The 24,031-nt window shown below is 51.6% G+C and overlaps 1 protein-coding gene across 2 annotated transcripts; it reads left to right on the top strand.

Annotated features, from left to right (window-relative positions):
* The first annotated feature begins 4,263 nt into the window (after positions 1 to 4,263).
* LOC140912330 (interferon-induced very large GTPase 1-like) lies at positions 4,264 to 18,781 on the top strand. 2 transcript variants are annotated; one of them, XM_073346558.1, is made up of 6 exons: positions 4,264 to 4,394; positions 4,998 to 5,287; positions 5,817 to 6,263; positions 6,829 to 6,894; positions 11,567 to 11,734; positions 12,820 to 18,781. In XM_073346558.1, exons 2-6 carry the CDS (start codon positions 5,017 to 5,019, stop codon positions 17,538 to 17,540), a joined length of 5,673 nt encoding a protein of 1,890 aa, XP_073202659.1. In that variant the 5' UTR covers positions 4,264 to 4,394; positions 4,998 to 5,016; the 3' UTR covers positions 17,541 to 18,781. The 2 variants fall into 2 exon arrangements, with proteins under 2 accessions (XP_073202659.1, XP_073202660.1); XM_073346559.1 differs by having other exon boundaries at positions 4,265 to 4,365.
* Positions 18,782 to 24,031: the final 5,250 nt, after the last annotated feature.

Below are 24,031 nucleotides of genomic sequence, written 5' to 3'. Positions count from 1 at the left end.
TTACTGGGGGAGAATTAGCCCTGGCCCCCTAGGTAGCGCTCAGAAACAACCAACCGTCAAGGGGCTCAGGCCTACAGGCAGAGCAGAGCCCCAAACAGTCTAGGGGCTCAGGCCCTCAGGCTGGGTGGAGTAATAAACAGTCTGACATACTGACTCTGGCAGACCTTAGACAAGCACTGGCCTCTTGGCCTAAGGCGGGGAAGCTGCCACTCCAGGGGTGGGGCGGCTGCAGGGGGTAGGGGGACCCAGGCCCACCTTACTCCTACCGGGTCCCAGCCCAGGGCCCGAACAGTGGCGGATGGTTCCACCACTGGGTCAGCAGCAGGCATCCGACCATAACACGCTGAGCCCGAGCGCTGGTTAAAGCTAATCTCTCCGCTGGCCATGTAAAGTGCTTCCCCCAAAGCAGGTCTGATTGTCCAGCCGGCTCCCCGGCCCTGCTCCCTAGTCTAACCCTAACCTAACTCCATTACTCTACCCCTAAATCCTGCTCTAATGATATGCCTGCTCCCGTCCCCTAACCCTAACATAACCCCTACGCTAACCCTAACCCTGCTCCCCTTCCAAGATCAGATCATTGAGAATGGACCCATCTAACCTGATATCCCATCCCACCCCTGCCACCCCAGATCAAAGTCAGACCATGGGCCCATGTAACTTAGTATCCTGCCCCCTCCCTGCCACCCTGAATCATGCCCATCTAGCCCGGTATCCTGCCATCTCCCTGCCACCCCAGGTCAGACCAATGGGCCCATCTAGCCAGCCTTACATTGTGGCCAACTCTGGAATAACCTGCCCTCCTGGGCGCACTTTCCTCCTGACCCTCATTAATCAGAGGGCAGTTGAAGCCCTGGAGCATGAAATTTACAATCCTTTCAAACATATGTGTTTTAAACTCTTAGGAGTATAACTCTGGCTCTTCCATTCCCCATATAAAGATCCTATTCCGAATCCTAACTCACATCCTGTGCCAATGAGTTTCACAGGCTACAAGGGGAATTTAAAGATAGTATTTCCTTTGAGTATTTAAGGTTAGTGGGTTAGAGCAGAGTGGGGATTCCTGGCTTTCATCTCCAGCTCTGGGAGAGGAGTGCGGTCTAGAGAGTTAGAGCAGATTCGAATGCACAGAGATCTATTCAGGCTTTCACTATTTTTAATAAATGAGCTGTACAAATTGGCAGAGTCCATGTGTTTGTCTGTATGTCTACAGGTGGGGGCATGGAAAACTGCCAAACCAGCCAATCATTTGTCAGCTGAGATGCTGTAATGAGCCAGCCAGGGGAGGGGAGAGCGACACATTTCCCATTTGCACCTCTGTTTCCCCGCAAAGGACTCCCTACAAAGCATTTCCCGTCCCATGATGTAGGGAGGGGACGGGGCATCGCGAGGCCAGGAGGCGGAGAAGCAGCCAGAAGGGCAAGCGCAGGATTTCTGACTCACAGCTCGGTGATTGCATGTGGAGCGTGAGGGGCAAATTCCTCAGTTGTAGCTGGCAAGAAAGACATGGCTCGTTAGGGTCACTGAGATCAGAACCCAGCCCTGACTCCACTGGGTCACTTTGCATTTTCTCCAGGGTCCCGGAGATCAGCACACACACAATGGGGGCGCTGAGCTCTGTAGGAGCCAGTTCCTCACCCTCACAACTCATAGTCCAAGCAGACAAGACAGACCCAGAGTGAGGAAGGGAAACTGAGGCACAGCATGAGTCAGCGACTTGTCCACGGTCACACAGGGTGTTGGGAGGTGAACCCAGGAGTTCTGGAATCCTTCCCCAGGCCACAAACACAAGAGCACTGCCCTGTTCTCCAACACCCAACCTGGCTGATGTGTCTCTGAGGGTGGTGTGGAATAAGTAGATTCTGCAACACCTCAGCCTTCATTTCACAAATTAATTCTCTATCCCTCAGGGCTGAAAAAAAAGCCATCCAACCAGTGTGACCATTGCCAGAGTCTGCAGAGAGCCTGACACAACCGCTCTGAGCAGCGAGAACTGGCTGCATTTGTCTCCATGGGCTTGTTCACACTTGAAACTAATGATGTCACTTGCTGGCACATCAGTGTACCTTGACCTACTGATTGTTTGGGCGGATGAGGCAAGGGAAGGGAATGGGGGTGATACCCATGTGGGATGGGACAATTGGGAGTGGACACGGAGAGACCAAACAGGGATTCATGTCTATAGTTTAACTCCCGTTGATCCTGAAGCCTAATGATAACCCTTTAAATGTCAGTTTTTACTCTGTCATTGCTGATGGTTTCAGCAGAGGGGTAGGAGAATGGGGGGGAGTGGTGCCCATGTGGGGTGGGGAGCAACTGGGAGCTGACACAGGGAAGTGAGGAGTGTTCATATCTATCATCCCCCCGCGACTCTGAAGTCTAATGATGACATGTAACAATAGCAGTTGTCACTATTCCCCGCCTGATCATGTTAGTGAGGGTGGAAGTGAAGCCACTGGGTGAGGGGAACTGGGAGCTGCTACAGGGACGGGGAGGATGGGAGAACGGATTCAGCCCCATAATTCAACCCAATTTAATTCTGCAGCCCAAGGAGGATGCTTGAAATCATGAGTGCCAGTAATTTTTTTATTAGGGTAGCATGGAGACCCCAGTCGTGATCAGGGTCCGCGCCAGGCCAGGCACTGCACAGACGCCTGCAACAAAATCAGGGCACTAGCTCATCTTCTCTGCTCCCCCATAGCCCAGGGCAGAGGATTTCCCTGGCTCCCCCCTGTCCTGAGCCCACGAATGGGGGTTTGGCTAAAGCCGCTGTTCTACCAGGACTCCCAGGCTGAAGGGGACCCCACAAGAGCCCTGAGCAGGACTATTTTTTAAATCCCTCCCTGCGATACCCACTCCCACGTGAGGGTTGCCAACTCAGACCGGACACTATTTGCGGCAATGGTCCGACCGAGTTGGCAACCCTACCGCACTCCCGCATTGTTTCTTGCATTTATATCCTGCTCTCACCCACAGAAACCTGACATCGGGCAAATCCTGCAAGAGAGATGGATTTCCCCATGCTGAAAGAAAGAAAGAAAAGGGAAATGGATGAGAAAGAAAGAAAGAAAGAAAGAAAGAAAGAAAGAAAGAAAGAAAGAAAGAAAGAAAGAAAGAGCTAGTCAATATATTATAAACACAAATCAGACACAATTTTTTCTACTAAAAGAATAAAACAAATCTTGCTTAAGCCATGTAAAAAAACACTCGAAGTCCTGTTGGAACAGACATCAAATCTCTTTTCTATCCCTTGCTTAAATATAAGTATTAAAGCTTTATTTTTAAAAAAGAGGAAAACTTGCTTTACGTTGCTGAAATCCTGTTGTGGCACACGGCTGTCAGGTGTCGCTCACACGCAATGGGAATCAAATGGCACCACAATGTTGCCGTAAAAGGTGCCGATTGTTTGTTAATGGTTATAAAAAGTAAGTTGTTTAAAAAAAAACTGGATTTTTTTTAACCGGCTTCAGCACCGTTTTTAGGACTGTGAAACCTCCCAGTCCAGATATGTGCATGTCCGGGTCATTCTTGCTTTTTGAAAACCTTTGGGTGGGAGAACTCCTCGCAGCACTGTGCATCGGTCGAAGTGGGGTCTGGCCCACGAAAGCTTGTGCCCCAATCAATGTGTTAGTCTCTAAGGTGCCACGGGACTCCTCGTTGGTTTTACACCCGTGACAGGATGTGGGGTCTCGGAGCAACAAAATCTGGGAGCGTGACTCTCTGATCTGACTTGAGCCCGAGCGCCATCCCGGATCCAGAGCGCGCGAGAGAAATATGTACGGGAAAGCCAAGCTCAAAGAAAACAAGTAGCAACTTCCCAAATAGGAAAAACAACCGGGGAGGCCTTGTGGCATCTTAGAGACTAAGACGTTGATTTGGGCAGAAGTTTCTGTGGGCTAAAACCCACTTCATCAGATGCATGGAGTGGAAATCACAGTAGGCAGGTATAAATACACTAGCACAAGAAGAGACGGGCTACTTCTGGTAAAACTAAGGTTTAGTATCTCCCAGCAAATTCCCACAATCTGGGGGTTTTTTCCTCCACCTGATCAACACAATACACTGCCTTCACCTGCTCCTGCTAATATGGCAGCAGGTCCTGCGGGACCCACAGGATCCCAATCCCACTGCAGGGTTAAACCTCACCAGAGAGGGGACCCCCCACCCTGCTGGAGGGGGGGGGTGGGGGGGACGGCTCAGCTCAGGGGGCTGGCAGTGGCCGGAGGAGCCGGACAAATCAGCGGCCACGGCCCGCGCCCGGTTCCGGTTTCACTTTCGTTTCCTTGGCGCTGTTTAGACGAAGAGAGTTCGCCGGGCGGGTGCGGCGGTCGGCTGCTGCAGGGACCGGGCCGTTCCTTCCCCCGGGCTGTGAGCTCCCGCCAGCAGTGCCCGCTGGGGTGCGGGGCTCTGGGGCTAGATCGGGGTCAGGGAGGTGGGGTCCTGGGGTGGGGGGAGGAGGAGGAGGAGGAGGAGCGCCCAGGGAGCATCTTGGAAAAGTCCCAAACCAGCCTGCTCCTGCATGCGGCCCTCTTCACCCTGTCCCCCATGTTTCGCTATGGACAGGGGCACCCCAGTGCGGCGCTGCAGGGAGTGGGGGGTTAGTAGGGGGTGCTCTCCCCTCTGGGAGTCAGGGCTGGCCCCAGTGCAGAGCTAGGGGGCATGTGCCGCAGGGAGGGGGGTGTGGGCTCAATAGAGGGCGCCCTCCCCTGGCAGTCAGGGCTGGCGCTAGGGGGCGCTGTGCTGCAGGGTGTGAGGCAGGGGGCGCTCTCCTCCGGGAGTCAGGGCTGGCCCCAGTGCCCCAGTGCAGTGCTAGGGGGCGCTGTGCTGCAGGGAGTGGGGCAGGGGCTCATTAAGAGGTGCTCTCCCCTGGCAGTCAGGACTAGCCCCAATACCCCCGTGCGGTCCTAAGGGGTGCGGTGCTTCAGTGGATGAGTTGGGTGTGTTTTTTCGGGAGTTACAAACACAATCTGAAGTTGTTTTTCTCCAAATCCTTTGCCCAGCTGCAGGGACGTGGGCCCAATGGCCTTTGAGACGATCCGCCGGGGACGGGAGCGACTCATCGCCCTCCTTCTAACAACCCCCGACCCCGTCTTGGATGAAGTGGCCTCGCTGGGGATAGTCACCGAGGAGGAGTATGAGGACTTGGAGAAGCTCTCGGAGCCCAGGGAGAGGATCCGAAGGCTGCTGATAAAGATCCAGAAGAAGGGGGAGAGCGGCTGTGAGCAGTTCCTGGAGTGTCTGCAGAACCTCTTCCCAGAGTTTCCATCAGATTTACAGCCCCCGGCACACCGTGAGTTGGGGCTTTCTGAGTCATTTCAGTTTTTAGTGGGATTGTGTAGAAGAGACATAAAATGTAGCCAGGAGATATTGCGACGTAGCTGTGTATTGGTGACGGGTTGGACTAATGCCTAGAGCAGGGGGGGCCTGGAAGTCAGGACTCCTGGGTTCTATCCCTGGCACTCAGTGGGGCTTTCCAAACAGACCGACCTCAGCATGTCTGTAACATTCCTTGAAACCTGAGGATTTAGCCACAAACCTGATCCCCCGCTCCCCTAAAAAACCTTGTCACCACCACCACCGCTCCCATGTAACACCCTTTTGCCATAGACCACAGGATTTCTCTCTCTGTTTTTAACCTCTTCCCTCACTGCTGAGCTAACTAAAATGCAGGGCAGCAGCCAGCAGCCTCAGGAGAACAGCTGAGGGCTGAATGGGCCCCAGAAACGCTCCCTCCTTTCTCTCTCACCCAAGGAACTGACTGGAATTGTGAAGAAATCTGTAAGGTGCTGAGGTGGCATCGATTTGTTTTCCCTTTGTAGGGTACGTAACTCAGACAAAGGATGCAGAGAATCCAGAAGGTGGCACATCCTCCGAGAAGAACGGACAAGAAAATCTAGAAGCTGCTGTAGCCACACGGAAGAATGAGCTGGAGAATCCAGAAAGTGCTGAACTGCATGAGGTGAATGATCTAGGGTATCCAGACGGTTGCCCATCCTCAGGGGACATTGATCCACCGAACCCAGAAGATGCCATGTGCTCAGAGAAGAATGATCCAGAGAAGCCGGAAGAACCTGAGAAGCCGGAAGCTGAGCCGTCCTCAGGGAAGGGACTGGTGATACCAAATTTTGCCACATCCGCCATGAAGAACGGACCACAAAACCCAGAAACTGCTTTACCCTCAAAGAATGATCCAGAGAGTCCAGGAGGTGACAGATTCTCCGAGAACAATGCAGCTGCTGTGTCCTCAGAGAGAGCAGATTTCGAAGGTACAGGACGGGTCTCTTGACTCGCCCTATAGGGCAATGATTAAGAAGTATTTATGGCTGTCCTGCACTGGACACAGGATCCCAGGCGGGTTCTCCTCGGGGCTGGATGGAGAGGGATAGAGGGAAAGCTGTGCTCGATTTCAGATGCAGGAAGGGTCTAGTTCCTGTGTGTTTGGACCCCTTGCAAGAACAGAAGGTGCTTGTGCATGTAAGGAAACAATTGCTCGTGGACATCTTGGGGGAGGCGAGGAGGTGCTTCTGGCTCCATGGAGCTACGTGGATTAGCAGGTTAACTCAACCACGAACCCCACCTCACACAGCTTAGTACCTTGAGCTCAATTTCAGCAGCTCCAGCTACAAGCTCGGTTCCTCCTCTATTATTTTAGCAGGGGCTAAGGTAGGGCTCCAGGTCTTCTGGCGTTCTCAAAGGGGTTCATGAGATGGAGCAAGAATTAAAGGCCACCTCTTGAAACCCTAGGCTAGACAAAGTCTATGGCCCAGATCTATAGGCTCCTAACTTCCATTGATGTGAGCCTAAATGACTTACACTTGCATTGCTTTTTAGGATCTGGAAATATCCCCAGCTGTGGAGAAGAAGAAAAGACTGCTGCAATAAAAGGGAAATTTGAAGGTAGGGTCTCTGCCAATCTGACCTGGGGGGAAATTTCTTCCTGACCACAAATACGGTGATCAGTTAGACCTTGAGCATGGGGTGAGACCCACCAGCCAGACACCTGGGTAAGAATTCTCTGTAGTCACTCAGAGCCCTTCCCATCTAGGGCCCCATCTCTGGCTGTTGGGGATATTTGCTACATTTGGGCTACATGCCATTGTAGGCAGTCCCATCATACCATCCCCTCCATAAACTTAGCAAGCTTTCAGTCTTGAAGCCAGTTAGGTTTTTTGCCCCCACTGCTCCCCTTGGAAGACTGTTGCAGAATTTCACTCCTCTTCCTTATGGGCAATACCTCCCAACTTTTGTGTGACCTGCAAATTTGATTAGCACACGCCCACCTTTTGTGCCAAGATCATTGATAAAAATCTTATATAAGATTGATCCCGAGACCGATCCCTGAGGTAACCTCCCTCCAGCCTGACAGTTCATCTTTCCCTATGACCCGTTGTAGTCTCCCCTTTAACCAGTTCCTGATCCACCTCTCAATTTTCATATTAATCCCCAACTTCTTCAATTTAACGAATAATTTCCCACATGGAAATGTAACAAATGTGAGACTGAAATCCAGGTAGATTAGCTCGACTGCATTTCCTTTGTCTAAAAAAAAACAAAAACAAAAAACAGTCATCACAGAGAAAGCCATCAGGTTGGTCTGCACCATCTGCCTTTTGTGAAACCAGGTTGTATTTCATCCCAATTACCGTTCGTCTCTATGTCCTTAACTAGTCTCTCTTTCAGAATTTATTCCAAGACCTTGCATACAGTTGAGGATGAACTGTAAGAAGCCTGTAGTTTCCTGGATCACTTTTTTTCCCTTTCTTAACAATAGGTACTACATTAGCAATCCTCCAATCATAGGGTGTGACCCCCACATTTAGAGATTCATTAAAAATCCTTGCAATTTCAGGTGCCAGTTCCTTTAATATTCTTGGATGGAGATTATCCACCCCCACCCCCACCCCCATTTAGTCCCATTAAACTGCTTAAGTTTGACTTCCATCTCGGACGTGGTCATTTCGATTTCCATTTCCTCATTCCAATTAGCCACCCTCTCAATACCCCTAAACACCTCATTACCCTTATTAAAAATAGAGACAAAGTATTCGTTTAGTTGTGGGGTTTATTTTAGATTATCTTTAATCTCCACCCCATCCTTAGTTCTTATCAGTCCCACTTCTTTCCTTCTTTTCATTTTATTTATATGGCTAGAACCTTCTTATTGTTGGCTCTAATTTCCTTTCAAAGGTCCAAATCTACTTGTGGCAGTTCTCGCTTTATTCCTGTGCTTTCTGACCTCCAAGAGGCAGCTTTCCTTGCTGATCCGTCCCATCTTCCATTCCTTGTTGGCTTTCTGTTTTCTCTTCATCACCTGTTTGAGAAGCTTGGTCTGTAGCTTGGTCTGCAACCCTTCTCTATGAATTTTTTCTCCTTGCTTTGGATGCAGGCTCCAGATAATTTTGTAAGTTTGACTTAAAGTAATTCCAAACCTCCATGTTCAGATCCTTAAGTTCTTTGGCCAGTCCGCTCCCCTAATTAATTCCCTTAATTTTTTAAAGGGAGTGCTTTTGAAATCAAGGACCCAAATTGCAAATCTGTTTTTGTTTATCCTTCCATTTAGGTTGAAACTGAATTAGCTCATGATCATTCAAACCAAGGTTGTCCCTTACGACCAGTTCTTCTCTGAGGTCACCAAAACTAAACCTAAAGTGGCATTCCCTCTTGTAGCTTCCGTGACTATCTGGTGAAGAAATCTATCAGCTGTCACATCCAGGAAAATCTAGGCCCTGCTATTATTAGTAGCACTCGTCCTCCAATCTATATCTGGGAAATTAAATATTAAAAACATTAAAGAGGTCTCTATCCCTATCCAGACCGGATCCTCGGGGTCTGTAGCAGACCCCAATCCCTGTCCCGGGGCAGTTTCTGGGAGTTTTGCTCCTCAAAGTGATTTTAGCTGAAATAGACTCTGTCGTTCCATCACGTCTAATTTCTTCAGTCTTCCTCATCATTAGCATACAGGGCTACTCCACCACCTTTACCTTTATTTCCGCCTTTTCTGCACAGCACAGAGGCTTCAATACCCGCACTCCAGGCATGATTACTAATCCACCATGTTTCTGTTATCCTGATAATATCTTCCTGCATCTGTAGTTCAAGGTCCTCCATTGTGTTACCCAGACTCCTTGCACTGGTGTACAGCCATCTTAGTTGTTTCTGCGTGGCTTTGCCCAGCTTCCTCACTCGATTGGGTACAGTCATTCTGCTGCCAGTGTCTCCGACCTGGCTAGCAGTGTCATTGGTATCGGCACTGTCTTTCCTCCTCATGTCCATTCTCCAACCCACTGCTGTTCCTTTCTCTGTTGCTGTATTCCTCTTTCTTGATTTTTTTTCCTCCTAATCAGGATTAGAATCCAGCATGGAGATTATGTGAGCGTCTCCCCTGAGTTCCTAGTGTAAATCTTTTAATCAGTTGTGGCAAACTCCACCCCGGAAGTCTATTTCCCGCCCTACTCAGGTGGAGTCCATCCCAGGAGAACAGCCCTCTGTCCATGAATGCCTCCCCGTGGGCAAACCGCCCAAAGCCCTCCTGATAGCACCGCTGCTTGAGCCATCTGTTGCTCATCATAATCGTGTCTCACCTTCAGGGGACAGGTAGAATCCCACTGAAAATTACCTGAGCCTCCATTTCTTTACGTGTCTTCCCCAGCCTGGCAGAGTCATCCTTGATGCATTCCAGTGAAAATCTAGCAGTATCATTTGTTCCCACTTGAAGGACAATCAGTGGATTCTTTCCTGCTTCCATTAGGATACTCTTTGGCCTCAGGTCCACATCTTGTATCTTAACTCCTGGCAGACAGGACAGCCCTCTGCTCTCAGGATCAGCTCAGGTGGCAGGCCTGTCTTCTTACAATGGATTCACCAGTCACGGCGACCTGCCTCTTCCTGTTGGTTATGTGATTCTCCAGCCTTCCCCATTTGTTCTTTCTGGCTGCAAGTCCTCGTGTCTCTTGTTCTCTCTTGCAATATTTTGTGTGTCATCCGCTGTCCTCTTGGGCTCCAAACTCTGGCTATCTCCATTGACTCTTCCCCTCGTCATGTAGGACTCGCAAGTTCTTTTCTTCTTGCTTGTTCTCCCACCGTCTGTTGCTGCCTGCTGGGCCCCTTCTTCATCTTCCAACTCAGGGAAACCTGTTCCTGAGCTCTCTTTCTCCTTCACTAGCCCGTCTTTTCCTCTGCCTGGTTCTGGTAATCACATGCTTCCACTGGCCACTTTTCTCATCTAGCAGCCTCCCCTCACAGTTCTCCCGTCCAGCTTCCATCTGCCGGTCTTGACTTTTCCCTTCAACCTTCCCTCCATCATCTGCTCAAATCCCCTTCGAAACTCAACCAAAGTCTCCACCTGCATCACCAAACCTTGGATCTTCTTTTCCATCAGCTCCCTCAGGCAGCACTTCATACACCCAGCGATGAGCTGCCAAAATCTTAACAACCAGCTCCCTCCTCACCCACCTCCTCACCTCACGAGGGGGTTGTGGCCCACCCCCGCCCCTGGGGACTCCTACCCCCCCGCGTTCCTTGACGCCCCCCTCCCAGACCCCTGCCCCATCCACCCCCCTCCCTTGTCCCCTGACTGCCCTCAGAACCAGGCAGGAGGGTCCCGTGGGCCACTGTAGTGGGTGCCCACCCCGCCCCTAAGAGCCAGACGGACCTGCCGGGGGGCGAGGTGGGGAGTCCCAGTGGTGCTTACCTGGGTCAGCTCCCAGGAAGCATCCGGCAGGCCCCTCTGGCTCCTAGGGGCGGGGAGTGTAGCTGGGGGGGGGGGGAGCAGGGGGAGCGGCCCTCCCCATGGGTGCTCCAGCCCCAGAGCACCCATGGAGTCGGCACGTAAGGTGCCACTTTTGGCCAGTTGTTAAATTTAGAAGCCCTTTTAGAACTGGTTGTCCGCTTCTAAATTTAACAACCGGTTCTAGCGAACTGGTGTGAACCGGCTCCAGCTCACCACAGCATACGCATGGGCACCCACTCCCGGATAATGTACATCCCACAGCTTCCTCATCCGGTCATCTCAACTGACTCTTCCATTCCTTGGGTCACTCCACCGCTGCCTCTGTATATGTCATAACCTTCTCACCTAAGCTCCTGTCAAGGAAACCTGCCCAAACAAGCAACAAAATGAAAACAGAACACGACACCGAGGACACAGGGGCACTGGGAAGGTCCAGGGCAGTGGTTCTCAACCAGAAGGACGCATACCCCTGTGGGGTACACAGAGGTCTTCCAGGGGATACCCAATTGCTCTAGCTCAGTGTTTCTCAACTTGGACGTTGCAGCCCCCAGGAGGGTCCTGGGATGGGTTTAGGGAGATCACAAGTGCAGGGCCGACATTAGGGGGTGTCAAGCAAGGCAATTGCCTGGGGACCCATGCTATAGGAGCCTCACAAAGCGAAGTTACATGCTTCAGCTCTGCTGCCTGGAGGTGTGCTGTGACATTTCTTTGTATTTTTAAGTGAGGTGAAACCTGTGGTATGCAAGACAAATCAGACTCTTGAAAGCGGTCCAGTAGCCTGCAAAAGTTGAGAAACACTGGTCTAGGACCTCTGAGCAGGCTTCTCTTCTGGATCCTTAGATGGAGCGACTCCAGACTCAGATGTCTCCATGTCGGAGAGCAGAGCCGAGACACCAGGAGTTGCCATGTCGGTGGAGAGGTGCGGAGCTGAGACACCAGGACATTCTGCATCAGTGGACAGGAGCGGAGATGAGGCTCCCGAGACCTCTCCCAACAAAGGTCATGGAGGTAGAGTCCAGAGAACACCCCCCCCCCCAAGTCCTTCTCCCAACCCAAATCCCTCTGCCCTGAGTTGGCCAATGACGAAGTCAGTAAGGGCCCCCCACACTCCTGTGGTTCTTCCGTCCAGCATCTCTATCTCTGTACACTAGCCGTGCCCGAGCTCCTGACCGTCCCCTGCGTATTGTCCATCTGTGAAGCATGTGGAAGATGCCAGGATTGTTTTACAAATACTACATCCAGAGCTGTGTGGAGAATGGAAAGTCCCTTTTGTGTTGGTTTCTGAGATTTTGAAATTTTGGGCTTTTCCTCCTCCAAATTCCCAAATCCTCCATAGAAGAAAATTCTGGGGAAAAATAAATTGTTTCTGAGCCGATGGAAACGCAGACGACCCGCAGTGTCAGGAACCCAGCCAGCTCCGGGCATGGTTGCCTAGTAACCCAGCGAGCTCGGCTGGGCCCAATAAACCCGCACTGAGACTGTGTCTACACTTACCGGTAAATCAGTAAACTGGAGTAGCGTAACTTAGGTCGACTTACCGCTGTAGTGTAGATGAGGCTGAGTGACTGTGGTCCCTGACAGGACAGAAGGGCCCACAAGTCCCGATTTAACCCAGGTAGCCACAGCAGCACGACGGCTACTCAATCATTCACAGCTGTGCCAGACCGGCTCCCTGGCCAGCCCTTTCTCCACCCCTTAGCTGCTCCATTCTAGCCTTACGCCCTGCCTGCCTCTGAACCCCTGGCTCTAATCCCCGGCTGGCCTCCCAACCATGCCTCTGCCTCTGGATCTGCAGTGACAGATAGTCCTGGGGGCAGAAGTTTGGCCTAGGTCACACCATCTACGCCTCAGTGTGGGACACCCAGCCTCAGGAGCGAGGGAGTCTAGATAAAGTAAAGCCTCCCTAAGCGTCAGTGGAGACAGACGGGTTTGAACGTTTAGCTGGGTTAGTCCCCTTCAGATGAAACGAGCCGGGGAGGTGAAGGCTTCAGGCCTAAATTTTGGAAACAGAGAGATCAAGAGGAGGCCCAGGTGCAGCTGGCCCTGAGCTGTGATGCCATCCCAGGTGGTGATGCCTTCGTTTCCATTTGCAGGGAGAAGAGGAGCCCTGAAAACCGTCTTGTCAAAGCTGAGGCTCAAGAAGTTCAGAAATGGGAAACTGCGGCTGAGTGATCTCCTGGAAATCAGCCCGGAGAGCCTGAAGGACTGGACTCTTTCCATCCTGGGAGACTTGCCTTGGCACTTCCTGAGAAAGCTCATGGCTTTGAACGGGACAGCCAGAAGCACAAGCCTTGGGCAGGGGACATCTGATGAGGACACAAGTGAGGATGAGGAGGGTGGGGTGAGTGGGGATGTGTTTTCTGTGAGGGAAGACGACTCTAGGGCTTCTCTGCACCCCCTCGATGTTCTCTGTGCCGTTCTGCTTTGCTCAGACAGTTTCCTACAGCAGGAGATCCTCTCCAAAATGTCCATGTGCCAGTTTGCCCTCCCTCTGCTGCTACCTGCCGTTGACACCCCCAAGTGCACCCTACTGCTGTGGGCCATGAGGGACATTGTGAGGAAGTGGAGGCCCCACTCCCTGGCAGAGAGCAGAGGGTTCAGAGAGGAGAGCCTGGTGCTCACCAAAATGCCAACCATTTCCTTTGTGCGGATGGGGAGCTGCAGCTTCTCCAAGTCTAAACTCCTCAATGAGGTTCTCAGCCCCTCCCAGCAGCACCAGGATTTCTTCATCCATCGGGACATGGAGTCTGGGAACATCCCCCGGGAAATCGCAGATGGGCTAGTCGAGATTTCCTGGTATTTCCCTGCTGGGAGGGAGAATCTGGATCTTTTCCCAGAACCCATCGCGGTTGCAAACCTGCGGGGAGACATTGAGTCGCACTGGCTGCAGTTCAGCTTTTTAACAGAGGTCTCCTCAGCAGTGTTCATATTAACGGAGAGCATCAGTGAGAGAGAATACGCGCTGTTATCATCTCTGCAGGGATCAGCCACTAAATACTACTTCATCCTTAACAGTCAGGCTGGGAAAGCCAAGGAAACACTGGGACTCCTCAATAAATTAGCCCCGCAACTGAATATGAACAAATCACAACTTCTGGTGAAACAGAAGAGCAACAATAGCGCAGAACTGGTGAAAAAGCTACGATCCACCCTACGGGGTGTCATGAGCTCCTCTCCCAAGAGCGCGAGCATCCGTGACATGGCTGTGACAGCGCGGGAGCTCGGGATCCAGGTGGATGAAGATGATGGAGAATGTTGGACCGCCTTGGAGCACGTTCAAGAAATCACCGCAGAAATACAGGACGTGGCAAAGTACAAGAGGGAAATGCTGAGGCTCCAAGGGGATCTGTGGAGGAACTTGGCTAAAGTGGAGAAAGAGCTGTGCCGGATGAAAGGCCAACGGGACGTCCCTCCGGAAGACTATAGATCCCAGCTGAGAGAAAGGAGGTTGGAGCTACGCAGGCAGCAGAACCAGTGTGACCTCACCAGCGGGATGGTTAAATTTATTAGCGGGATAGGACAGTTGAGTCCAGCTGAGAAACATCACTTCCTGAAATGGATGAAGTTCCACCTGGATCACATCGCCAGGGGGAACCTCTCTAGGCTCCGGGCTGAGTATAAAGAGAAATGTCGTGCTCTAGGGGATGATGCAAAACAGCTGGCAGAACTGGACGAACTAATCTCTGCCAGCTCCTTAGGGGTGGAGCATTTCATGCGTGAGTTGGGACAATTTTACGAGGCCGAATGCTCAATGGTGAAAGACGGGAACATGGGGAACATCCAAAGGCAATTCATCTGTCTCCCAGGCATAGCAGCTGACCTGATGCTGGAAGGGTTTCCCATGGAGCTGATCGATGGAGATGCCTCCAACATCCCACTGCAGTGGGTGACAGATGTTCTGGCTGAGCTCCATGCCAAGCTGGGGGGAAGGTCCAGAATGCTGGTTCTAACAGTGCTGGGAGTGCAGAGCACTGGGAAATCCACCCTCCTCAACACCATGTTCGGTCTGCAGTTCGCAGTGAGCAGTGGCCGATGTACCCGAGGAGCCTTCATGTCCCTCATTAAAGTGGCAGAGAACTTTCGGCAGGAGCTGGGCTGTGACTTCATCCTGGTGATAGACACAGAAGGCCTGAAAGCCCCGGAACTGGCCAAGCTGGAGGACAGTTATGAACATGACAATGAGCTGGCCACACTGGTGATTGGACTGAGTGACATAACCATTGTTAACATGGCCATGGAGAACGCCACCGAAATGAAGGATGTTCTGCAAATTGTCGTCCACGCATTTCTCAGAATGGAGGAAATCGGGCACAAACCCAACTGCCAGTTTGTGCATCAGAACGTCAGTGACGTGTCTGCGCATGAACAAAACATGAGGGACAGGAAACACCTCCTGGAGCAGCTGGATGAAATGACCAAAGCTGCAGCGAGGATGGAAAAGCAAAGCAGGGAGATGAAATTTTCTGACATCATGGACTATGATCCAGAGAAGCACAGTTGGTACATCCCTGGGCTGTGGCATGGAGTCCCTCCTATGGCACCAGTGAATATGGGATACAGCGAGAGCGTGTGTGAGCTGAAGAAATACCTGTTTGAATTCATGAGGAATCGATCACCTCACAGAGCTCCCAAGGACATTCCTCAGTTCATTGAGTGGGTGAGGAGCCTCTGGAACGCCGTGAAACACGAGAACTTCATCTTCAGCTTCAGAAACAGCCTGGTGGCTGAGGCCTATACCCAGCTGTCTGTGATGTACGCGGAGTGGGAGTGGGATTTCCGCAAGGAGATGCACCTCTGGATGTCCAAAGCCGAAACCACCATCCAGAACCAATCCCCAGACGATCTGGGTCCCGACACCTTTGAGAAACTAAGACTGGAAGTTCACCAGATGCTCCACAATGGGGAGCAGAAGATGCAGCAGAGTTTACAGAGCTACTTTGAGAGTGGAACTGGGAACCTTCATTTGGTAGAGAAATACAGGGAAGATTTTCTCCGGAGTGTGACATTTCTCCGGCACGAACTGGAGAGCTATCTGCTCTGTAAATCTGAAGAGGCCATTCGTATCCAGAAAGGTCGGAGCAAGATAGACCATCTGCAGGCTAGGTACATGAAAACCATTGAAGGGAAGGTGGATGGGCTCTTGCGGGACTGCAGGGAGAGGGACAAGGAGCTAACGCCCAAGGAACTGCAAAGAGAGTTTGCCAAGATGTGGAAGGAAACCTTAGCAGAGCTGCCACTGGAGAGCTTACCCCTACGCCAAATTCATAAAGACATCCGCTACCAGCTGTGCAAGGACCTGGAGAACAGAGGGAGTTTGGTCAAGCAGATGCTCCATAAAGCCCAGAGCTTGTTGACCTATCAAAGCAAACCCTTCTGCATGAAAAAGGAGTATCTGGACTTGGCTTGGTACAAAATGCCTGTGGAGTTTATAACTCAGCAATGTTGGCGTGAATTGGAAGAGTTCACAAAGTCCCTGATGGAGGAGTGTAGGAGGTACGTTGGGCAGAAGGTCCACTCCCAAGGGGATTACGACCAGACCTACTGCACGGAATTGCTGTGGATGATCAACGAGAGGCTTCAGGAGAAGATCGCTGGGAAGATGTGCACCAGTGCTTCCTTCGAAGTTGATTTAAAACTTCACATCCTGGGCGAGGCGGCCAGCGCTTTCCAGAAGATGCATGAAGACTTTCTCAAGAAGAACGACCCTCAGCGTCGCCTGGAGGAGCTGAGACCTCAGTATTTCTCCACCTTCAGAGACGTTTACTATGAGAAGGATGCCTGCCAGAAGAGAGCTTTTGATTTCTGTGACCGGTGTCTGAGACCCGCCCTGTGGGAGTATATGAAAAAGAGACTCGGGATTGAGATAGTGGACAACTTTCTCAGCAGTGGAGAATCCATTGAGTACGGCAGCCGGAGCTTCTTCCAGTTCTCCGTGCAGAAGAAGCTTCTGGAGGAGATGGACTTCAATAACTACGTGAAATACATCAATAACTATGAAGTGTTTGTCAAATCTTGGATCCAGACACGCCTGTTTGAGCGCTACAGAGAGATGAGGGGCTTGAAGGAGCTGGAGAGAGTGGTTCTAGCCACAATAATGAAGAAAATCCAGGAAACTCTGGAGAGTTCTGAGTGCCAAGACGCCCTCACCGTCTCTGAGTTCTTGGACCATTTTTGCCATGCGATGTGCAAGGAGCTGGTCATCTCCAAGGACAGTTTGGAGGTGATCCTCTTCAAGAACACAGCCAGTGTCGGGCAGTTCTCAGCCGACATCCAGACCTTCCTTCCCCAGGTGGAAGAAGGTACCCTCTCAGGGTGGGAAGAGCTGAGCGGGGAAATGGTCTTCACACAGCTCCAGTTCAAGCCCCAGGATGAGATCTTCAAGCGCGTGTTTGGCTGTGGGAAGCAGTGTCCGTTCTGTAACGTTCCCTGTGAAGCAGGAGGTAGTGACCACAAGGAGCATTTTGCATCAGTGCATCGGCCTCAAGGACTGGGGAGATACAGGGATGAGACAAGCAAGAGACTTATATATTCTTTATGCTCCTCTGACGTGGTTTCTTCAATGTTATTTCGAAATCTGCATACAGCCTTCCAATGGCATCCCTACAAAGATTATCGCCAATTTTACCCCACCTGGCGCATTCAACCAGACCCCAGCATCAGCGCCTCCGATTATTGGAAGTTCATATTCAGAAAGTTCAATCACCAGTTTGCCAAAGAGTACAAAGCGGATCCTGCCGATCTCCCCACAGAGTGGAAGAAAATAACCGAGAAGCAGGCTCTGCAGAGCATCCGAGAGGCCTTTAACATGGAATAGAGGCAGGCTCTCTGCATTATGATACAGTCTTTAACTTCACAACAGGGCCCCGTCAGTCTTAATCCTGGCATTTTGCTACTTCCCAGGGCTTGAATTTGCCACCTGAAGGCTCCTTTAATGTAGTTCTTTGTATGTAATTGCCTAGGTTTAAAAAAAAATAAGTGGAAAAACAAAGCAATTCCATTGTGTGGCATCATAATGACACCTCCATAGCTCCTCAGCAGGGCTTGAACATTTAGATCCCGTGCACACACCTCCACCGGTTAAGCTCACCAAGTAACTGATAGCAGTAGTAAGTTGTCATCCTCCCTGGGGACCGGCCAGCAGAGGGGAGTGAGGGACACATTTTGCCAGTGGATTTCGTAGATATTTGCTGAAGGAGAGGAATGATGAGACTCAGGACTCCTTGGTTCTGTCCTTGGTTCTGAGGGGAGCGTGCTCCAGCGGTCCTGTCGTAGACCGATCTGTCCATTCCCCCGCATCTTGACCCCTTTTGACCCGTCCCTTCCACCATGTCCCCGCATCAGTCCCAGTCTCCCCACTACCAGCTCCTCTTTTGCTACATCTCCAAGTCCCCAGCTGAAATTAGGGCTTTATAAGGGGAAGTGTCAGGCAACCTTCACTACAGGGGGTGCTAGCAGCCCTGCCTATACAGCAGAACCCTGTTTATCCGACCCTCCATTATCCGGCTCTCCATGTTAACCGGAGAGCCAGTGTGCACAGGTCCAGAAGGGGGCGATCTTTCCTGTGGCCACTAGATGGCGATGCAGCATTGCACTTTCCCATTCTCCGGTTTCTCTGTATTTCTGATTACCCAATCTGGCCCCAGTCTCACTTACATCAGATAAAAGGGGTTCTGCTGTACTGTATTCTGTCCTTGGCTTCTTTGCCCCGAGAGGTAGAAATACAGCAGGGTCATTTCCCCGAGGGTAGGTGGGTCATTTATTATATATCCCAGGTGCCTTGTGGGACAAATCTAAAGAATCCCACACACACTTTGCCCCCTGCTGAGCCATGAGCCACTTCCCTCTGAAATCCAGATCCTTTAGCTTGTGCATGCGGACAGGGAAATGGGCAAGTGGCCCCAAGGCCCTGAGCTGTTGGGTTGGTGGATCCAGGTGCGGCGTCCAGTTTGCCCCTCCTTATGGCGGATGGCTCTCTGTTGAGTTGCGTTGGGTGGGTCACTGGCTGGTGGTCAAACAACCAAGCTGGAATGGTGGCGGTATCAAGAAAGGTTTCTCCGGTGTATCCAGCTCTGGGTGCACGGCGGACCAGGTCATCTGTCTCTGGTAGGAGGTAACATTTTTGGCTGAATGCAGTGAGACTCTAAACTTACCTTCAGGTCTGGCTGGCTGGATGTTGGGAGGTAACGTGATATCTTTTGAACGCCCCATCCGATCAATTCCTAAATTTCCAGGAATGTTCCAGGCATTGAGGGGGAGAATCCTACTGGTTTTAGGAAAAAATGGAAAACCCGGAAGGGAGAAATGGGATATACAGAGTCCCTGGCTTCTGGTCAGCAGAGCCATCAACTTCAACCAGCTCTAGAATTGTCTGTAGATCAAAGAACCAGTTGGTGGCAGAAATTAACCCCTTCCAGCATAACAACACCCCACCGCCCATCTCAGCGCCACTCAGTCCCCCAAATATTCCAGTGCAGTGCGGCTCTGCTATGGTTAAGTTGGAGAACAACTTTCTGTTTGAAGGGCCCCTCTTCAAAGGGCTCTAAAATCCTCACGTTTACTCGGTTTGCTTTGAAATTTGCTGTGCCTCATGGGGGAATGGGGTGGGATTAATGGTCCAAGTGTGAGGCCATTTGACCAAGGCGATCTTGAGATACAACCCTCTCCAAAAACAGAGTTTTGTCATGTTGAGAGATTGCACCATTGATATTTGGTTTTGGGTGGTTATTTTCCTGAAGCCAGGGCTCTGCTCCTGCCCCAGATACCCTGAAAATGTTGACACCTGAATGACTGATCTTCCAGAGAGAAAGAAATAGAATGCGGGGGTGGGGGGAGGAATGGGGGGCACCCTGAGCCCCTGGTATGGGGGGGTGGAATGGGGGTGCAAAGAGAGGTCCTGGCATGGGTGGAGAGGAGAAATGGGGGAAATGCAGAGCCCCTGGCATGGGGGAGGGGTTTGTGGTTGCAGTGAGTCCCTCAACTAGACCAGTGGTTCTCAACCAGGGGTCGGGGAACCCCTGGGGGGCCGTGAGCAGGTTTCGGGGCGGGCCACCAAACAGGACCAGCATCAGACTCGCTGGGGCCCAGGGCAGAAAGACGAAGCCCCGCCACAGGAGGCTGAAATCCTGAGTCCCGTCACCTGGGGCTGAAGCAGAAGCCTGAGAAACTGAGCTTATCGTTGCCCACTGTGGCGTGGGGCCCGGGGCAGTTGCCCTGCTTGCTACCCCCTAACGCCGGCCCCGGCTCTTATATGCAGAAAACCAGGGCCATGGAGTTTTTATCGCATGTTGGGGGGGCCTCAGCAAGGAAAAGGTTGACAACCCCGAACTAGAGAATGGGAGGGGGCACCCAGAGAGGGGGAGTGGCGGGATGCACGGGGCCCCTGGGGGTACGCTGGGCTTGGCCAACAGATGCCCGGGAGCAGGTGTCCCCTAGTTGAGATCCCAGCCCCAGCTGACTGCTCCCCCATACTGTTGTCACAGGGGCACAACCCCGATGGCGAGGCAGACCCAGAGGGTAGCTGGGTCCTGGATCTCCGTCCCCCAACATGCCCAGCCTCACACCTTGAGGTGCTGGGACTCTGTAAAGGGGGGCAGCCTGGAGTCAACTCAGGCGGGCTCCCCATGGGGTGAAAAGATCCCACACCGATGGCCAGGACTGTGCGTGTCTTCAGCACTGGGATGGGCTCTGCCTAAGGGTAATTGACTGAGGGGAGGGGGTGACTCAGAGGGGAGAGGTGATCAGGGTGCCAGTTATGCCTGGTGCTGCACAGGTGCATCAGGAAACCAGTCCCTGCCCCAACCAGCTCACGGTCTAAACAGGCCAGGTGCTATCACCTCCATTTTATACATGGGGAAACTGAGGCCCAGAGAGATGCAGGGCCCTGTCTGATCACACAAGGTATCTTTGGAAGAGCCAGAGATAGAACCCAGGAGTCCTGGCTCCCAGCCTCACACACACATACCCCACATCCTCAGCACCAGGTCAAATAGCCCTACATGGGAGCAAAGGATCTCCTCTGGCCTTGTTCTAGGTGGTCATCGCTTTGACATGCAGGGCCCCAGGACGTTGACCAAACTACTCACACTGTAGGCTGGCTGCAAAGCATTGGGGGTAGGATAGCTCCCCTGTCAATTGGCTGGAAATGCTGGAAGTCTTGGATGTGGAGGACAGGGGGGAAGAGAGATTCTAACTACAAGGAGCCAGCGCCCTCTACAAGGGAAAGGGTAATGTCCCATTCCCTTCCCCTCCTGAGCCAGCCAGCCCCCTGCCCTGGGGCCAGATTGGAGCCAACACCCACTGGAGGGGAAAGGCCTCATGTCCCCTCCCCCAGACAGTTCACACACCTCCAAAAACAATTTTGGATAGTAAATTTTCACTAAAAACCCTCCATCATTGAATTCAATGGCCTGCTTCTAGTGCCTTGAAATCGGGTCACTCCAGATTTACACCAGGGTCACTGAGATCAGGATCCAGCCCTATAGTTTCCCACCCCTTCACCCCATAAGCCATCTCCCACATAGTTATGTTTTTAAAAAAAAAACAGCCCCTGCTTTTTCTTTTAAATGTATTTGCTTAAATCTGAAAGGCCAGCCCAGTCTGACCTAAAGAAAAACAAACCTGAACCAAAACCCTCCTTTGTCTTTCAAAGATAAAAAAGACAACAGTTCCAATTTAAATAAAATATTACAAAATGGAGACTTTAAACAAAAACAACTTACAAGTATCAGCTAGCCAAGGGCGGGAATGGACCATCAGTGTGATTGTCCAGTTATCCTAAGTAGAAAACCAAAGGTCTCTCTCCACTCTGTTAAGCGAGATGCTATCAAAGAAAATTTAACACAGACCCAAGCAGATCTCAGTTGGTTACTACCAAATCTGCAGGCTTCTGTAGGAAACGTGTGTAACACGGAGGCTGGTTTATTCGGTTGATGTCAAAGCACCGTGGTGGTCCCATCTCCATCTCTTTGCAGTGTCATTGGAGTCCGGTTGGGCCCAGGATAGGAGAGAGACAAGGTGGGGGAGGGAATGTCTTTTATTGGGTCAACTTCTGCTGGTGACAGAGCCAAGCTTTGGAGCTCACACAGACTCTGCTTCGAAAGCTTCTCTCTGCTACCAATGAAGGGTGATCCTGATTCCCAGTGCTACCCCCGATCCTACTAGACCCCACTTTCCTCTCAGAGCCAGGGCTAGAACACAGGAGTCTTGAGGCCTCGACCAGTGCATTTACCGCAAGACCATTTCTTCTTGGCATAAAGTCATTTTGTCCTCTTCGCTATTACTATATAGAGTTTGATTTATCACTGCTCGAGTAACCCTTGTATTACAGGTTTCAGAGGAGCAGCCGTGTTAGTCTGTATCCATAAAAAGTAAAGGAGGACTTGTGGCACCTTAGAGACGAACACATTTATTAGAGCATGAGCTTTCGTAAGCTACAGCTCACTTCATCGGATGCATGACACACACACTCTCTATCCCAGCCACTAGGGGGCAATGGAGGGACAAGGACACACAAAATCCCAGCCACTAGGGGGCAGCAGGGAGACACACAGTCACTTAAGGGGCAGTGGGGATGGACGGACGGACACACACATATACAGTGACTAGGTGGCAGGGGGGACACGCACAGAATCACCAGTGTGCAAATGGGACACACACACGTACACAGAGTCACTAGGCAGCAGTGGGGATGGACACACACACACGCACGCACGATTGCAGCTACTGGGGGCAGTGGTCACACAGAACCCTCCCTACCCGCTGCCCTCCCCGCCCCACCCAGCTCTGCCCCACACAGATGCTTGAGGGTGCAGCAGTAAAGAAGCCAAATTAGGGCTGGGGAAAATTTGCTCCTGGCCCCCCTCAGCCCTGCGGTCAGGCTCCCCTTGTAACTGAGGCAGGAATGAGCTGCACAGAGTCGAAGGCCAGAAGGGCCCCTTAGATCAGCTCGTCTGCCCTCCTGCATAGCGCAGACTAGAGAATCCCTCCCCCAGCCCCTGGTGGTCACCCTCTCACTTGGGTTAGACTATTTCAGCACATAGGAGACCAAACTGTGGCATGCCATGGGTGAGAGCAGGAGGGACGGTGCTCCCCCAAAGCCCTTGGCCCCTGCAATGGCAGGCAATGGAGTAGGTGAGACACCCCCAGATAACCGTGCAGGCCATCTGCACCCGCACACTGCAGCAAGCCCCCACAAGGTCCCTGCCCGTCTGACCCAGGGGAGATTCCTTCCCAGCCCCAATCTGGTGACCCTGAGCACGTGAGCCAGACCCACCAGCAGAACAAGGATTCTCCGGAGCGGCTCGGGGCACAGGCCACCCCATCGGTGTCCTGTCTCCAGGGGTGGCTGATCCCTGATGCTTCAGAGGAAACAGGGGAGGATGGGAATCCCAGATACTGCCAGCTGATTGTGTAATGGGAGGGAGGAGAAGTCTCTTTTCATTTGATTCATAGTAAATAGTTCCTTAAATGTTCTCCCTCTTATATTAGTCGCCTTGGACATTCTGTCTTCGTAGCCTACTAGCCTATTTTACTTAAGAATTTATTTCCTTCCCGAATCCTATTTTCCTAAAAGGAGGCCTCCCTCCAGGTAGTCATTCCTTGGGTCGGGCCAGCCCTTAGCGACGGTCCCCTAATTTGTATTTGTCTCCTTTGCATGGTATTTTTATCTTCCTGTGCTTTCCCACATTTCCAAAAACCACTGGCGTGGTCACCATTTAAACCACCGATGAAAACCAGGTTTCAAATACAAACCAGCAGGGTGCAAGCTTACCCCCTCTTTTATGCTATTAAAAACTCCTAAAATATCCCTATTGTAAATTCCTTGAGGACCCGGGACCTCCAAAGTCCACGGCAAAAGAACCTCCCGTTCCCCTTCTGCTGTCGCTGTCTGTAGTACTGCCTCCCCTAGACTTTCCTGCCCCAGGGTTTGGGTTAATAGGAATTATTTCAGCCTCAAGTGACTTGACTCTTCCCCCCGATGCTGTCCGGCTGGGGATGTCAGTCCATAAATGAACACAAAGGGTGGGAAAAGAACTGAAATTGAAACTAGCGTTTCTCACCAATTTGCAGTCCCAAAGTCCTGTATCGTCGTTGTTGTTTTTTTCCTTCTTCTTCCACCAGCTGATGGCCCTTGGTTGTGGCATCTCGAGGTGGGTCATGGGTGGGGTCACTTTTGTCCCAGTGACGTTAAACACTGACAGGAGGCATGGGCTGATTACCAGGGTCAACATCGTTATTTACTTTGCACACCTCTGCCGTCCACAGGAAGTTTTCCCCACGAAGCGGGCACAAAAGGTTGCGGATTCA

This window comes from Lepidochelys kempii, chromosome 6, assembly GCF_965140265.1.
Source record: "Lepidochelys kempii isolate rLepKem1 chromosome 6, rLepKem1.hap2, whole genome shotgun sequence".
Taxonomy (NCBI): domain Eukaryota; kingdom Metazoa; phylum Chordata; order Testudines; family Cheloniidae; genus Lepidochelys; species Lepidochelys kempii.
This window is presented reverse-complemented; position numbering and strand designations above follow the sequence as displayed.